The sequence below is a fragment of the Camelina sativa genome, chromosome 9 (genome assembly GCF_000633955.1).
Source record: "Camelina sativa cultivar DH55 chromosome 9, Cs, whole genome shotgun sequence".
Lineage (NCBI taxonomy): Eukaryota > Viridiplantae > Streptophyta > Magnoliopsida > Brassicales > Brassicaceae > Camelina > Camelina sativa.
The window spans coordinates 24,644,738-24,661,390 of record NC_025693.1 but is presented as its reverse complement, the minus strand read 5'-3'; the positions used below and the strand labels follow the sequence as shown (position 1 = coordinate 24,661,390).

General features: G+C 37.4%; 4 protein-coding genes across 4 annotated transcripts in view; 1 reads left to right on the top strand and 3 right to left on the bottom strand.

Annotated features, from left to right (window-relative positions):
• On the bottom strand, positions 35–880 carry LOC104712095 (kinesin-like protein KIN-UC). The gene is made up of 3 exons (XM_010428912.1): positions 738–880; positions 529–657; positions 35–427 (listed from the first exon to the last, which is right to left on the bottom strand). Exons 1-3 carry the CDS (start codon positions 826–828, stop codon positions 294–296), a joined length of 354 nt encoding a protein of 117 aa, XP_010427214.1. The 5' UTR covers positions 829–880; the 3' UTR covers positions 35–293.
• LOC104712094 (kinesin-like protein KIN-UC) lies at positions 1,327–7,727 on the bottom strand. Its single transcript, XM_010428910.2, has 21 exons — positions 7,277–7,727; positions 6,919–7,019; positions 6,694–6,816; positions 6,416–6,601; positions 6,004–6,225; positions 5,760–5,898; positions 5,527–5,676; positions 5,287–5,375; positions 4,945–5,157; positions 4,662–4,796; positions 4,264–4,443; positions 3,999–4,178; positions 3,667–3,786; positions 3,422–3,550; positions 3,207–3,342; positions 3,033–3,125; positions 2,749–2,874; positions 2,345–2,470; positions 2,030–2,173; positions 1,821–1,949; positions 1,327–1,719 (listed from the first exon to the last, which is right to left on the bottom strand). The coding sequence occupies exons 1-21, from the start codon at positions 7,578–7,580 to the stop codon at positions 1,586–1,588; spliced, it is 3,159 nt and encodes a 1,052-aa protein (XP_010427212.1). The 5' UTR covers positions 7,581–7,727; the 3' UTR covers positions 1,327–1,585.
• LOC104712092 (vacuolar protein-sorting-associated protein 33 homolog) lies at positions 10,077–15,790 on the top strand. Its single transcript, XM_010428908.2, has 22 exons — positions 10,077–10,214; positions 10,293–10,332; positions 10,636–10,716; positions 10,817–11,011; positions 11,115–11,225; positions 11,341–11,406; positions 11,478–11,585; positions 11,707–11,751; positions 12,037–12,093; positions 12,486–12,580; positions 12,910–12,961; positions 13,043–13,096; positions 13,320–13,382; positions 13,491–13,597; positions 13,755–13,877; positions 13,968–14,049; positions 14,160–14,230; positions 14,674–14,754; positions 14,974–15,031; positions 15,166–15,218; positions 15,312–15,405; positions 15,498–15,790. Exons 1-22 carry the CDS (start codon positions 10,162–10,164, stop codon positions 15,585–15,587), a joined length of 1,779 nt encoding a protein of 592 aa, XP_010427210.1. The 5' UTR covers positions 10,077–10,161; the 3' UTR covers positions 15,588–15,790.
• The window catches only part of LOC104712091 (U-box domain-containing protein 14-like), a 3,933-nt gene continuing 3,174 nt past the window's right edge, over positions 15,895–16,653 (bottom strand). Inside the window, exon 5 of the mRNA XM_019229333.1 lies at positions 15,895–16,542. Within this exon, the coding sequence (XP_019084878.1) occupies positions 16,063–16,542 (480 nt within the window). The 3' untranslated portion in view covers positions 15,895–16,062. The remainder of the gene's footprint in view (positions 16,543–16,653) is intronic.

The following is a 16,653-nucleotide window of genomic DNA, read 5'->3' as shown; positions in this document are numbered from 1 at the left end:
AAAGGAGTCTCGTTACACATATGATGCATGGAAAAATCATGAAAACTGTTCACAAAAATTAGCAATGGATGGATTCCACATCCAACGGAGACAGTATACAGCATCAAATCAGTTCTTACAAACTAACATTCCTATTGTAAGAATCTTAGCTGTCTCTCCTTGATTGTCGTTGTCGTCCATATATATGTCATCCCAATCACAAAGTCAATCTAATGACATTCTCACAGACTCAGCTAAGAATCTGTACAACTCGCCAGTTCTGTTATGTACATGTCTTTTCTTCCATCTCTTCTTCAGCTTGAGAAGTAAGGGTTTGTTTTGAGTATCTTCTTTGCTAAACTGCGAATATCATCTCTACTCGACTCCACAGATATTCTTACAATCTCTGTCACGCTTCCTGTCCTTTTGAAGTCATTCGCATTTTCCTCTGCATCGAAATGAAGGAGATACATGTATTAGTTATATGTTCCAACATTTTGATAAAGAACTGGGCTCTTCTAGATATCAGAATGGCATAGTGAGTCTTACCATTTTGAGCTAAATGGCAAAGCGCAAGCTCAATGTGACGTTGTGTTGATGCTGACTCAATATGTGAGTTTGAAGTCAACCATTCAAGAGCACCCTCTTCCAAGAGAAGAGAACGACCTTTTCTACGCCCTGTAACACATAACATCCTCTTTAAGTACTATAGCGAATGACTCAGGTGTGCAATTTGTGAGGCAAATATGACTACACACCTTGCATAATTTCTCGAGTTTCACACTTTGCAAAATTTGCCATCCCTCTTGCCACTTGAGCAATGATATCTATGTTTCCAGATTGTGCCATCGTGAGTAGTCCTTTGATGCCTTCCTCTTCTTTCAGCAGTTTAAGAAACTTCTCTGTTTGTGCAAAACACGACAGTATATAGAGTTAGATATGTACACATAACATCTTCCATTATCTTTGCTTTTGCATATGTTATACTGTGAAATACATGCAATGATGCAGATGAATAAATACGTTTTAAAACTGGAAGTCATCATAACCACTATATATAATCNTGAAGAACTATCTCTATTTTTTATATCCATATCTCATGAGAAGAAGACTGTGATCACTCACATAGTCCATCTTTAACATTTATATGATTGTTTAAAAGGGTTGAGAAGGAACAATGATTGCAAAATGGATTCCCAAATAAGATTTTGATTACGTTTCAGCAAAGTAAAACGTAGTAATAGTAAGCAGAGATTCAATTAGAGTTGAGTCTCATCGGTGTATCAATCTTACATTGGAGAATTGTTCACACCAAAGGAGTCTCGTTACACATATGATGCATGGAAAAATCATGAAAACTGTTCACAAAAATTAGCAATGGATGGATTCCACATCCAACGGAGACAGTATACAGCATCAAATCAGTTCTTACAAACTAACATTCCTATTGTAAGAATCTTAGCTGTCTCTCCTTGATTGTCGTTGTCGTCCATATATATGTCATCCCAATCACAAAGTCAATCTAATGACATTCTCACAGACTCAGCTAAGAATCTGTACAACTCGCCAGTTCTGTTATGTACATGTCTTTTCTTCCATCTCTTCTTCAGCTTGAGAAGTAAGGGTTTGTTTTGAGTATCTTCTTTGCTAAACTGCGAATATCATCTCTACTCGACTCCACAGATATTCTTACAATCTCTGTCACGCTTCCTGTCCTTTTGAAGTCATTCGCATTTTCCTCTGCATCGAAATGAAGGAGATACATGTATTAGTTATATGTTCCAACATTTTGATAAAGAACTGGGCTCTTCTAGATATCAGAATGGCATAGTGAGTCTTACCATTTTGAGCTAAATGGCAAAGCGCAAGCTCAATGTGACGTTGTGTTGATGCTGACTCAATATGTGAGTTTGAAGTCAACCATTCAAGAGCACCCTCTTCCAAGAGAAGAGAACGACCTTTTCTACGCCCTGTAACACATAACATCCTCTTTAAGTACTATAGCGAATGACTCAGGTGTGCAATTTGTGAGGCAAATATGACTACACACCTTGCATAATTTCTCGAGTTTCACACTTTGCAAAATTTGCCATCCCTCTTGCCACTTGAGCAATGATATCTATGTTTCCAGATTGTGCCATCGTGAGTAGTCCTTTGATGCCTTCCTCTTCTTTCAGCAGTTTAAGAAACTTCTCTGTTTGTGCAAAACACGACAGTATATAGAGTTAGATATGTACACATAACATCTTCCATTATCTTTGCTTTTGCATATGTTATACTGTGAAATACATGCAATGATGCAGATGAATAAATACGTTTTAAAACTGGAAGTCATCATAACCACTATATATAATCTTGTACTCACCGTTCCCGCATAAATTGGCAAGTGCACCAGCTACCATTCTTAGAGTCTGTGGATCATCTGTTTTAGTCACCATCTTTGCTAGGAGTTGAGCACCTCCTTTATTCATTATTAGATCTTGACTCTTCTCTGTCGTTAATAAACCAATGCAAACATGTAAATAAACAAATCACATCGTTTCCATTCCAAATTTAATAACTTGACGACAGGGAAAAGCCATGGCACTAAGAACCGTGTACTGCAACTTAAAGATAAACACTCAAGCAAACAAGCTTTGTAAAGAAATGACACAACCACAAGGGGACCACTATACGTATGGATTAGCTCTGCTACTCATTAGTAAGTCAAACTGGTTTATGAACAATAATATCATAACAGCACTGCGACTGGCAAGAGAAAGTGCTCACCGTTCATTGCCAAATTAGCAATTGCACCAGAAGCCACCCTAAGAATTGTTGAATTTTGAGATGACTGGACTAGCATAAGCAAAGCTTCTACACCCCCTTCCTCAACAATCTTCAACTGATTAGCCTCTACACACATACATACACATGATGCAAGTCAATTAGGTGCTGTGACAAACAAAGAGAATCCATTTGTCAAGGAAAAGTGCCAGTGTATTAGAAATCAATTTCTCAACAATTGAGAATCCATTTGTAATAGCAGATGGAAGTAAAAATTTGAGGTGCACCTTCAGCGGCTAGATTAGCCACCACTTTTACAGCTTGAATTTGAACTTCCAAGTCCTCAGACTTAATGAGTTGTAATATCTTCTGAATTCCGACTGAAATCAAAGTAGAGATGGTGTTAACTGGATTCTCCCACAATGAAACGGAAAAGCTCAATCCATGCGAAAATTTTCTACCTTCTTCACAAAGCCTCGCCATGGTAGCTCTCTGACCAGATAGTGATTTCTTTAACCCTTGTGATCTCTGTGAGCCCGTTAGAGCTCCAGATTCCGATGACACTTTTGAAAGATCTTCCTTCATATGTCGCTTTTCCTGTGGAATGAAATGGGACTTAGCAAGACCATGAAGTGTATACATGTGAAAAAGGTGTAACAAGCTTGTTGTAATTCACCTCAACAACATTTTCACTTTCCCTTAGATTCTTCTTTAGTTTGGAAAGCTCACTCTCCAATTGCTTTCTCTGCTTTTCTTCCAAAAGGAGCCTTTCCTTCATATCCCGAACCTCTTCACCAAGTTTTTCCTATGCAACACAAATTTGATGTACACTTAGACATATTCATCAGCAAAAAAGGAACAGTTGGATTTTGAATATGACCAATCTGAACAACAGTAAAAGCAGACAATTAAGCGTCACACCTTTTGTTGGAGAAGATCATCGTAGTCTAATTTCACTGTCTGGAGTTCATCTACTGTAGATTCATACATTTGTGAAAGTTCTTCTAGCTTTAGCTTGAGTTTGTTCGTCTCTTCATTTTCCTGAACCCAAAACCAAGTGAAAAAATAATTGAAGACAGAGAACTCTGCAAGAGCTGAAGCATAAATAATTAAGGTAAAAAATGTTCATCTTCAATATTTGAAAAGAAAAATAATAAATACATTGACCTTTTGTCACACTCATCTGAAACATAAAGCTGAAAGTATCATATGCTTATTGAGATCCAGTTAAAAAAATAAGGTACAAGCCTAACCTGTGATAGAACTTGGCGATCGCTTATAAGCCTTTTCATCTGTCTAAGTTGCTCTTCTGCAGCGTTAGACCGAGCATCTTCATCTTCTAATTTCTTCTGCAGCTCTGCAATTTTAGATTCATATGTGTAAGTGGTTTCCGCAAGTTCCTTTTGATATTGATAGTTGCCCCTCTCTTGTTCCTATTGACACCAAAAAATACCATTCAGTTTGAGTGGAGAACTAATGCATTTATAAGGCAGCTGAAAAGGTGTCATGTTAACTAACATGAATAGACTTCTGCTGTTTACTCAAAATGTTTTTCATTTCATCCAATTGTTGCTCCGCATTAGTTGACCGAGCTTGTTCATCCTCAACACGCTGAACCAACTTTGCAATCTTTTTCTCATATACTTGACTGGCATCTGCAAGTTTTGCCTCATATGCTGAATTTTCCAGCTGTTGCTGCTACTAACAATTAAAAAGACACTGTCAGAGCCCACAGCTCAAATGTATACAAATCTGATTTGGTAAATACATTTTGTATTTGATGATAGGTCTTTAAGAAAACATCCAAGAACTTCCGCAAGTAGTTAACAAAGACAATAAGAGAGAGGTATTGAACCCAAAAATATTTTGTAAGTAGTTACCGGGAAACTACTAACAATATATGAGAGACAGTGTACCTTGGTATTTTTCAGTTTCATCTCTAGTTGTATCGCTTTGTCATGCATTAGATCACACTGATCTTTCTGCAGTTGCAATTCCTTCAAAAGTTCTTTCATGCACAGCTCCAAGCGAGCGTTTTCCTTCTCCAGGAACTGTAAGTCAGATTCAACCCCCACAATATAAACACCAGATATAGAATATCATAGGGAAATAGGCATCATATCAAGAAACTGGAAGATTATTGAATATCAATTACTCTAAGTAAACTAAGAGTAGCCAATCAATCGAAGAGAGAAATACCTTGGACCTTGTAACAGTATTTTTTTCTGCCTCAGCGGAAGAGTTTTCACATTCTCTCAATCTTTTTTCCAACTCGTGTTTCTCACTGTTTCTTAGTTTGTTTTGTCTTTCAACTTCTGCAGTAAGATGGTCCACCTGAGTCTCAAGCTTCCGACACAAACTTTCATAATCGAATTCTTCTTTAAGCTTGACCATGTTTACTATTTTCATAGCCTGTAAAGGTAGACATGGCCACTATAAAATTCTTTGAAAGATATAATGTCTTTCTCGTTTATGGTTTTATTTAGATGTCAGAAACTAAAGATTCTGCAGAGAAAAAATAAGAGAAACATGAAAACTTACCCTTTGTCCGAACATGATTGTGCTAGTGGTTTCTGCATGATACCGTGCTGATGGCCCAATTGTTATGATAAGTGAAGTCCTCGCTGAGCCTATTCGTTAAGAAACAAAAAACCATATCAGGGCTTATGTAACAGACGCGAGAGTAACTAGGTAGATATAGAACAAATGTATACACACAGAAGTAAGTCACGCTTATGAGTTCTGTATGTAGATAGGCTAAGAAAGTTTTGGTAAACTAACCCCCAAAAGAATCACGAAGAAGCCTTGTTAGCTTAGAATCTCTTGTTGGTATATGAGAACTGCCTTCAGCTAATGCATTTATACATTTTCCCAGGGATGTCAGTGAAAGATTAATGAATTTTGCCTCTTCAATCAAGTGGCCATCAGTGCCTTCAAAAAAACAAGAAATAACTCAGCATAAACTACTTGATATTCAACATGAATGGTTATATATAAAGTGAAGGAGTTCAAACCAGATTTATTGATTCTTTCTGAACCAGCAAGATCCACAATTAGGAGTTTGCTCTTTCTAACTCTAGGAATGCCTTTATCTCCCAAAGACTCAGGTTTTGCCTTTTCGGTCTTTTCATTCACAGCCTGCCTAACGTAAACCTGCAAAGAAGATACATTTCATTAGTCAGCACTCAGCAGATACAACACATGGATTCTGTTACTGAACAAGAAACCATATAGTCCAAATATTATGAGAAAGCACACCGTAAGAATTGCATGACTACGTGAGGATTCTGTATTCATCTTTGTATTAGCTGCATGGCGGTTTGTCTCGCCGACTTGCAAAACCTGCAAGAAATGGTCTAAATCTTGAATGTTGACTACTGTAGCGCCTGGTACTGATACTTCCCCAGTCTTTGCATCCTCATTGATTGAAATGTTGCTTTTCTCAGGTGCAAGAAGATCTTGTATCGTTTCCATATATAACTGTGAGGTACAAGAAGAAAAGATAAAAACTAAGAACAGATCTTATATTATCTCTAGAACCATATCAAAAATCAAAATTCACAAGGTTTCCATCTTCTATCTATGAATATTCAACAAACAAGACCAGCATCTAAGCATTGTAGTAATACACTACATGGAAACAAGGAGAAGATGTGCAGTGTTGTCACACCTGCAAATAAGAGATCTCCACGGAAACAGAAGCAGAAGATGCGTTCTGAAGTATATCTTCTAGAGCTCTAACCATAATACCACGCTCAGCTGCATCATCTTTACCAATTTTTCCTACCGTGTAAGTTTTACCAGTACCAGTCTGACCGTAAGCCATAATAGTACCATTGTATCCACTCAGAACACCCTGCAAATCCCAAAGTAGTAAATATCGATAATGAAAAAAACATATATCCTCAATATCTCAATAAACTCTACATCATATATATAGTCTCCAACCTCAACGACAGGTTTTGCAACTCCTTCATAGACACGCTTTTGCGAAGCTGTATCTGTAAACACTTCGTCAAATTTATAAGACTCAGAATTCCAGTTGTTTTTCCTCAACTTAAGCCGCTTTATCTGCATACACACACACACACACAAAAACAAACACTTTCTAAGGAACTTAAAACTACCTTGATATCAACTTATACTATATCATATACCATCATACAAACTCACTTCTGGTTGTAACTCAACAAGATCCGCAAAGTCAGCATCCGAGACAAGCTCCTCTCCATTTCGAGGTCGAACTCTTACAGAAACTCTAACCCTCCCAGGATCTGAAGACAAAGTATGAAACTTTAACATATCAATACCAATTCAAAAGGATTAAACCAAAGTTTGTTAAAACCCAAAAACCGAAGCCCCAATTCGAATTAAAATCTCCAAATTGACTGTAGCATTACACTAGAGCAAAAAGTCAAATACTTTAAGCAAATGAAGAAAAAAAAAACTCAATCTTTCAATTATTGTATAATCGTACAGATACACCAAAAGTGAATAGGAAGAAGAGAAGAGAAGGGAAAGGAACACAGACCATTGTCGTCGTCGAAGTCTTTAGACTGAGATCTGCGGATGGGAGTACCAGAGCGGCGTGTAGAAGGAGAAGAGGCGGAGACGGATGAAGCGTTGGAGACGGAGGAAGAAGCGGAGGGTCGATCTTTAGGGCGAGAAGAGTGAGCTACTCCGGGAGCGATGATAGAGGTTCTAGAAGGCAAATTCAATGAAGAAGAAGAGAGAGATACAGAGTGATTGCTGTTTGGAGGCAAATGCTGCTGAATCCTCTCCGCCGCGTGTTTCGCCGACGATCTGACGGCGGAGGAAGAATATGAAGAAGTCATTACTAGATGGTAAGCACGAAAGGGCAACGAGAACAGTAGAGAGAGAGAGAGAGAGAGTAGGAGACAAAAGAGAGCGAGAGAGAGAGAGAGAGAGAGGTAAGAGATTGATTCAAAGAATGTAATTTGAAAATTTCGTGGGGGAGGTGGAAGAAGAGAAAGAGGGAAGCACGACGACGACTGCGACGAAAATGGGTTCCCGCGTTCGTGGGTCAGTGGGTTGACGTTAACCCGGTTTGGTTTTGTTTGCCATTCTTCAGATTAATTTTTTGGTTTGGTTTGGTTTGGTTTGGTATTCCGATTGACTACTAGAAACAATTGAATTAATATGGGGCATCTACGGTATCAACAACCCCTGAACCAATTTTTTTTGTCCCTTTAGGACAACATAACAATCATTAAAACAGTGGCATAAAATATTGATAACCGTGGTCTGGTCGGCTTCAACTTACATAAACTCCATACTTTGACACCTGTGATGAGTGACATATTTGTACCAGCTACATATTCCCTATCGTCTTCTTGCTATCATGTTGGTACGTACTGTACAATCCTTATTTCTTTAATGCAACAAACAAAAAAGAAAAAACAGACCATGTTGATGTTGAGTAAGGTGAAATATCATCATCATCATCTTTGTGATTTACAATTTTTTTCATAGGAAAACAACAATCTCATCTTTAAAAATGTTAACATCATCATCGTAACATCATAATATGCAAGTTAATATGGATATGCTTAGAGATTGGATTTACGAGCAAAATATTTCACCATTCTGTTTGCACACTGATACCAAAAGTTCCATAGTTTATGCATCTTGTGACTGAATTTTAACATTATGGCCTATATATGAAGCCCATTTATACAGAATGAGGCCCATTTAGTGATTGTAATTATCATCTCCACCGTGTTCTTCATTACAGTTTGGTTTGCGATTTGTTCATATTAATTTTTTGGTTTGGTTTGGTTTGGATCGATATTTCCATGTTTCGATAATTCCGATTGACTAAATTAGGGCAGAAGAATCAAAAATTTCAAGAACATGACAATCTTGAAAAATCAATAAAAGTAAAAGCATTTTGGAGAGATCGAGATCGAGCGATTCGCAGAAGCTTCAAAGCTTCAATTCGCGAGAATCCGATGGTTGGAGGGCTGGGCGCTTCTGGGTAACCCTTCAATAATTTCTCTTCCCTTTCTCCTTTTTAACACAGAGAAACTAGGAATCTAGTCTTTAGGGTTTATGTATGGAGCTCTTAGATAGTCAACACAGCCTTGATGAACCCACCAATTTTTATGAGAGTTTTTCACCAAGTATTGAACTAAGTGAGGAATATGAGCGTAGAACAAGAAGGAAATGGTCATCGACTGATGATGTTGTGCTCGTCAGTGCGTGGCTAAACACGAACAAGGATCCAATAGAGAGAGCCTTTTGGAGACGCATTGCATCTTATTGTGCATCAAGTCCGAAGCTTGCTAGTCAGGAAAAGAGAGAGCCCAGTCATTATAGGCAGAGGTGGAGGAAGATTAGTGATGCAGTTTTCAACTTTGTTGGATCCTATGAGGCTGCTGTTGCAACAACAAAAACTAGTCAGAAATCATCAAGTGCCCCCCAGAATGAGAATGACGTTATCAAGCTGGCACACGAAATTTACTTGAATGATCACAAGGTGAAGTTCAACATGGAGCATGCTTGGAGAGAGCTTCGACATGCTCCTAAATGGTGTTCATCTTCATATACTAAAACGACTGCAATTGCTAAAAAGAGAAGAAAGTGTGAGAAGGGTTCTGCACTGTCTTCAAGCTCCCACCCCCCACCACTACGAAGAAGCCATGGAGAGGATGGTGAAGCAACAGGAGAAGATAAGTCTCTGTTGGAGTTTCAGATGGAAGAGAAGCTTAGTAAGCATAAATTGCTTGACACTCTCCTTACAAAAACACAGCCACTTAGTGATTTAGAACTGGCTTTAAAGAACAAGCTACTTAATGACCTGTTGTCAAGCTAAATAAATTTAGTTTTATGGAGTTTATCTACTTTGAAACGATCAAGAGATGTTTATTGTAATTTTGTGTTGCAATCAGTAGTTCGAAAAGATCAGTTGTATGAGTTTATTATGTTCTTTATCAATAGAGTTTTAGAGTTTATGTTCTTCTTTGACACGATCAAGAGATGTTCCTTGTCTCATGTGTTTTTGGACTCAAATCAAGAGATGTTCCTTGTCTCAGATGTTGATCTTGATGTTGTTTGTCTCGGATGTAACGTTGATCTTGAGGTCTGAGACACAAAATTACACATCAAGATCATGATGTTCATAACATAGATATGCTTTAGAGATTGGATTTATGAGCAAAATATATTTTACCAGACTGTTTTTGCATACTGATACCAGATTCCATAGTTACGAAACTTTTATAATTGAATGTTAACATCATGGCCCATCTAGAAAGCCTATTAATATAGAATGAGGCCCATTTAGTGATTTGTAATTATCATCTCTACCGTGTTCTTCCACAGCGGTGGACTTAACACGGCGGTGCAGGAGAAACAGAGAAAGGTCGATCAAATCATCTCTTGATCATCGTCTCAATGGCGCAGATCCCTAACTTGGAAAATGCTCCTCTCAATCTCAAATCCATTAGGTGAGTCAATCATCGTAATTCAATGTTCGATTTGATCGTTTCTTCTTCTCCTCTCTCATATATGTTCTTTAAATTCAGGGACAAGTCTCAGAAGGAGCTCGTAAACTTACTCAAAGACGTAAGCCTCGTTATTCTCTTTTCATATGATTCCAAAAGGGGTCGCTGAGAATTGTCAATTTTAGTTTTTTTTCTTCCTTTGGGGAACAATAAAATTCACCTATTTGATCAAACATATCTCTCTATTGAGAATGTGAAATAAGAAAAAAAGACGTCTTTGTCTCACACTTGTACTCTAAACTCTTCTCTTTGGGATGAAACTACTGGACCAATGTCGTATGATTGAGAATGAACTTGGGAGATGATTTACAAATTCCTCAAGACTTTTTTTTTGTTCTTTTCTGTTTGGTGCCTTTGATTGTAGATTCGTGGAACCAAGTGTCTAGTTATTGATCCAAAGCTCAGTGGTTCCTTCTCATTGATCATCCAGACGTCTACCCTCAAGGTAATTTGTAAAAATGAAATGTCGAGAAAAGGAAAATCTTTTATAGGTTGAGTTTGGTTTTAACATTAGTGTTGGTCTGAATTTTTATCTTGCTTTATAGGAACTTGGTTTGGAGTTACGGCATCTTTCTGCGGAACCAGTTCAGACTGAATGCACAAAAGTTGTTTATCTTGTTCGCTCTCAACTCAGTTTTATGAAATTCATAGCTTCTCACATTCAGAGTGATATTTCAAAAGCGATTCAGAGAGACTACTACGTTTACTTTGTCCCTCGTAGGTCAGTTGCCTGTGAGAAGGTATGTGGTTATGGTCATCTTGTTATACAATGTCTGCTTTAGTTTGCTTGTTTTACCACCTTTTGAATAATGGATGATAACTGCTGTATTCTGCTATTTTCAGATTCTAGAGCAGGAGAAAGTTCATAACCTGGTTACTGTGAAGGAGTTTCCTCTGTATATGGTTCCACTAGATGAGGATGTGATTTCATTTGAGCTTGATCTCTCTGAAAAAGTGTGTAGAACTCTCAAGGGTCCAGCTCTTACTTATAACTTTATGTGCCCTTTTCCTTGAGGCCTTAAAATTAAAGGTTTCCTATTTATCTTGTTCTATGGTTTTTGAATGATAGGACTGCCTTGTGGATGGGGATGTTAGCTCACTTTGGCATGTTGCAAAAGCCATACATGAGCTTGAGGTTTGATTCTTTCATTGTTCTCTACATTAGGATCCACACAATACTAACTCATGAGTAACTCTTACTCATAGTTTTCTTTTGGAGTTATATCGAAAGTGAGGGCAAAGGGCAAAGCGTCAGTTCGTGTTGCAGATATACTAAACCGCATGCAAGTGGAGGAACCTGTCAATTCGAATGATGTAAAGTTTGCCTGTTACAGTTTGATTGTTATAATATTTAGTGACTCGTCTATCCTATATTTGTAGAAGATGTTTTGGTTTCCATTTTCCACTATTCTGAATGATGTTTGTTCTATATTAGGTGGGAAGGCCTGAAGTGGATACTCTCATTCTATTGGATAGAGAGGTAAGATTATTATGTGTATTCCTGTTATTTTAAATCCTAAAACCCAAAGATGTCCGTCAAGAATTGAATTTTAAAGAGCCCTGTGTGGTGTTAACATTGGAAAATTATTTGCTATGACGCAAACACTGGATTTGGAAATCTGCATAGAAAGGTTAAGAGGCAGAGATATTTGTTACAATCCCACTTATTCGGACTGGCTGATGCCTTTATAATGCATACTTGTAAACGATGTATTTACATGGCGCTATCAGTTTCAAATTTTACTTTTCTATTTTTCTATTTCAGGTTGACATGGTTACTCCTATGTGCTCCCAGTTAACTTATGAGGGACTGATAGACGAGGTAAGGTCACAAAAACTGTACACAGCAGTTTTGACTAGAAGTAGATTGAGTAGATTTTTTCCGCAGTGCACTTTTTTAGTCTCTTGAGGGAGTGATTCTGACTTTATGTATCATAGTATTACTAGTAATTTCAGTTATATTGATTGTTTTTGGTTACTCGTCTCATAATAAAGTTTTACACAAGTGTGAGAGCCAAATTAATTCCTCCGGGCTTTGTCATTATCCTGCTGAGTTTTTTGTATTTTTCCCGAATTGGGGGAAGGTAAAACGGTGGTGTAGAACTATTTGGTTACATTGGCGTGCAATAATTACTAACAAAAATACAAAATTTGGATTTGAATTATGTTGGTCGATTGGGTTTTATGTTAGCTGACTCCTACGTTTCTTTGAAGTTTTTGCATATCAGTAATGGAGCTGTCGAAGTTGACTCATCTGTGATGGGTGTTCAGCAGGAGGGAAAAAAGATGAAAGTTCCCCTTAATTCAAGGTTAGTTGCTTAGCTCATATATAGATTCATTCAATCGTGTGAGACAAGTGGGGCTCTTTTTGTTTTACTTTACTAATGATTTGTGAGAGAATATGATGCATAAAATGAATTTCTTGGATTGGATGCACACAAAAGATCTTTCTAAACTGATAGCTAGATTAGACTTCCCAAGCTATCTGTTGCGTATCTGTCTATTTCATTCCAGAACTTTGTGTGGAGTGAATTTATGAATGTTGACCTAAACACGAAAATTTGTTTACTAGCCAACACGTCCAGTTGTACGGAACGTTTAAGTGTTAACTTTATCTCTTGGATGCTTAATTTTACAGTGATAAGTTGTTCAAGGAGACGAGAGATCTCAACTTTGAAGTCGTTGTACAGGTTGACCTTTGGCCTTTTGGCTTTCATTCTTTATGACATGTGATTCTATTTCCTCATCTTCCAGACGCAGTATGATTGCAGGTTTTACGTCAGAAAGCAACAACCATGAAGGAGGACTACACTGAAATTAATTCTGTACGTTTTTCTCTCTTCCTTTAGTAGTCTTGTTTCATGGTTGAAGTTATGGTACATACATATTTGTTTTCTAATTTCTTAGCCATCAATCAGGAGTCCTCTAAGGCACATTATTAGTTTATGCCTTAAGAGAACTATTGATCAGTCTATTCATACACTTCCCCCCTTGGTTTAGTAGTTAGACCCAGATTTTGAATGAGGTATGTTTTTTTTCACTGCACAGACCCAGACAGTTTCTGAGCTAAAGGACTTTGTTAAGAAGCTCAACTCATTACCAGAGATGTCAGTAAGTATTGTCTTGTTTTCTTTACGTTACTTGCTTCCTTTTCTATTATCTCACAGACGTTCAGACCACAATTAGTTTCACTTTAACCTAATTGGTTATGGTTCCCAGAGGCACATACATCTTGCCCAGCACCTGACGACGTTCACATCTAAGCAATCATTTCTTTCGCAACTTGATATGGAACAAACACTTGTTGAGGCAGAAAGTTATGACATGTAAGTTTCTTCTTAAGGAAACACTTCAATTGTATTTAAAACTTTCATTCAAGGAGATTTCATGACTCTTTAATACAAGGGATGTGAAATAACATTTTACTTTGATGACATTATGATATGATTGATTATTATTTAACTCTCTAGTTTTTATATGCAGATGCTTTGAGTACATAGAAGAGATGATCCATAAACAAGAGCCTCTCACTAATGTCTTACGTCTATTAGTTCTATTTTCTGTTACAAACTCAGGGCTACCTAAAAAGCAATTTGATTATATAAGGCAAGTTAAGCTTCCATCAGTCCTTCTGTATTGTATATTTCAATTATCTTTTTTTTTAATCAAATCTTGTCTTTGGGTCTCAACTTCCAGAACGGAACTACTCCACAGCTATGGATTTGAGCATGTGGTCACATTGAACAACTTGGAAAAAGCAGGATTGTTGAAGAAGCAGGTTTGGTTATTCTTTGGCTTCCGTTTAGAATTGAGTTAATTACTTTTACTCTATGGTTAGGTAAGCTTGACATTCTAATGGCTCGTTGTACCTTCGTTTGGTTCCTACAGGAATTTAAAAGCAACTGGCTGACAGTGAAACGTACACTGAAACTTATAGTTGAAGACACTGATACGTCAAGGTAATTTTCTTTTGCGTTATGCTCTCTCCTACTGAATACATGATATACTTCATTGATTTTGTTAATGGAATTAAGCTTATGAAGTAGGTTCAGATGTCTAGTCCAGAAATATGCAAACTCGAAAGCTCTATTTCGACTCCTATATTTGAAGATACCCCTCGTAATCTATAATGCATCTAACGACAGCATTGGCTCTCTTCTTCTAATGCATGATGATCATGATCTAACATTACCATTGACTGAATATTCACTTTTCATAGCATTTGTATCAGTTTTCCTTGTTTGTGGGTAATGGGATCATGCTTTTTTCATATGGTACATTTTTGCTTTCATTTTGTGTCTGCATAGATCTGATTTGCTAGGCCTTGCACCAAGTTTTATTAGTCATGAAGTGAAGTGCTTATATCATGTTGAGTTGTGAGGAAAACAAATTTCTTGTGCAGGCATGATGATATCGCTTATGTCTATTCTGGATATGCTCCTCTTAGCATTCGTCTTATCCAACAAGCTATTCATTCTGGATGGTTAGTATGTTCTTGCATTCTATCCGAAACTTTTACCTTTGTAGCCGGTTAAAGTAACACTTTCGCTTTCCTAAATAAGAAAATTACATGAAGCAAAATAAAAACTGCCGGAACTTGAGAAACCTTTTTTTTCTTTTCCCGTAAGAGAGCTTTTACTAATCCAAAATAGATAAATGTTGAAAGAAAGTGGTTTATGTGATGACTCAATCTACCTTACAGGCGCCCTATGGAAGACATTTTGAAACTGTTGCCAGGACCACATTTGGAAACTAAAAGAGTCAGTACAGTTCCTCCTTTACCCAATTTAGAGAAATAAAATGAAAAGGCTTCCATATTTGTTATGCTATTATATCTTCTCTTTTCGACTACTTGTCGATAGCAAATATATCACTATGTACCTTCTCTGTGCAGAGTGGATTCCCAAGTAGTCCATCAGTTGATTCATTGCATGGAGCTTCAAATGGGTAAAAATTTTGCTGCTACAAATGTAGTTTCTTCAAAACGTTAAAACATTGAACTGTTTTGATGGTGAGGGGTTTTATGTGACATCATCATAGGGTTGTTGATGGAAGACGCTCAATCGTTCTTGTTGTCTTCATTGGAGGTGTAACATTTGCTGAGATCTCTGCTCTACGGTATCTCGCCTCGAAGGTAATATGCATATGTCAAGAGCTCATTATTAAAAGGTAACTCGTTTTGTCAGCTGAATCCTCCAATCTCGTGTCTGCATAATTAATTTTCAGGAAGGAATGGCTTATGATTTGATAATTGCTACAACAAAAATCGTCAATGGCGCAACATTGATAGAAACATTCATGGAAAAACTAGGCTGATTTCATAACAGAGTATGTTTCATCTTTTTCTCTTTTGAGCTTGTGTGTGTTGTTGATTTTTTTTTTTTTTTGTATGTCTTCTGGATCATTTTGGTTGCCGACTGAACATTATTCGAATGTTGTAGAGTATTCCAGTTTATCTTTTTGGAGTGAGATACAACAATGATCTTCTTGTACAAATTCAATGATGTTTTCTTGATACATCTTTCATAATTAAATGGACAAACATTTGTTTTGTATTAGATGTGTAAAAAAACGATACCAAACTTGATAAAATGGACTGAATAATACTTGAAAACAAACGCGATGAAAAATAGGTTTGTTTATAAATATCAAATAAAGTTATACACAAATTTGAGTCAATAATTACACATAACGTCATTACATAAGATTACTTTGTCAGACTCAATCCAAAGTTACCTATACACATACCCTACACTGAAACAAACAACAGCATTCCACAAGAGCGAGGCTTTCATGGAACAGTAGATACTACAACACCTTCGATTTGCTGAATGAGCTCCAACAAGCTCGCAGCTTTCCTCTTTGCTCTATCAGTTCCATTCTCAGTAAGTTCCTTCAAGGCAATATTTGCACCAACCTCTCTTGCTACATTTAGCCTCTCCATATTCCCAATACATAGATACCAAAGTATTGCTGCAGCATTTTCCCGGTTCCTCGGTGACCCTGTCCTGATAATATCAACCAACACCGGGATCGAATCTGCTTCAGCTATCGCTGTTTTCCCTTCTTGGTTTGTCGAAAGAATAGCCAGTATGGCTAGAGCCTCATCCACCATTCCGCCACCTGCATCTTTCAGTAATCTGGTCAGAGGATCAACGATACCACCTTTAACCGCCCTTGATTTGTTGCCCTGGTATATGCATAAATTGAAAATTGCTGTTGCAGCATCTTTTTTGCCTCTTCGGGTTCCTTCCTCAAGCAAGCTTATAAGGGCTTGGATAGCTCCAGCAGCACCTATTGCCACTTTGTTTTCATCTATAACAGATAAACTGAAAAGGGTTGCAGCAGCGTTCTCTCTAGCCTCCATGCTTCCGTTTCTAAG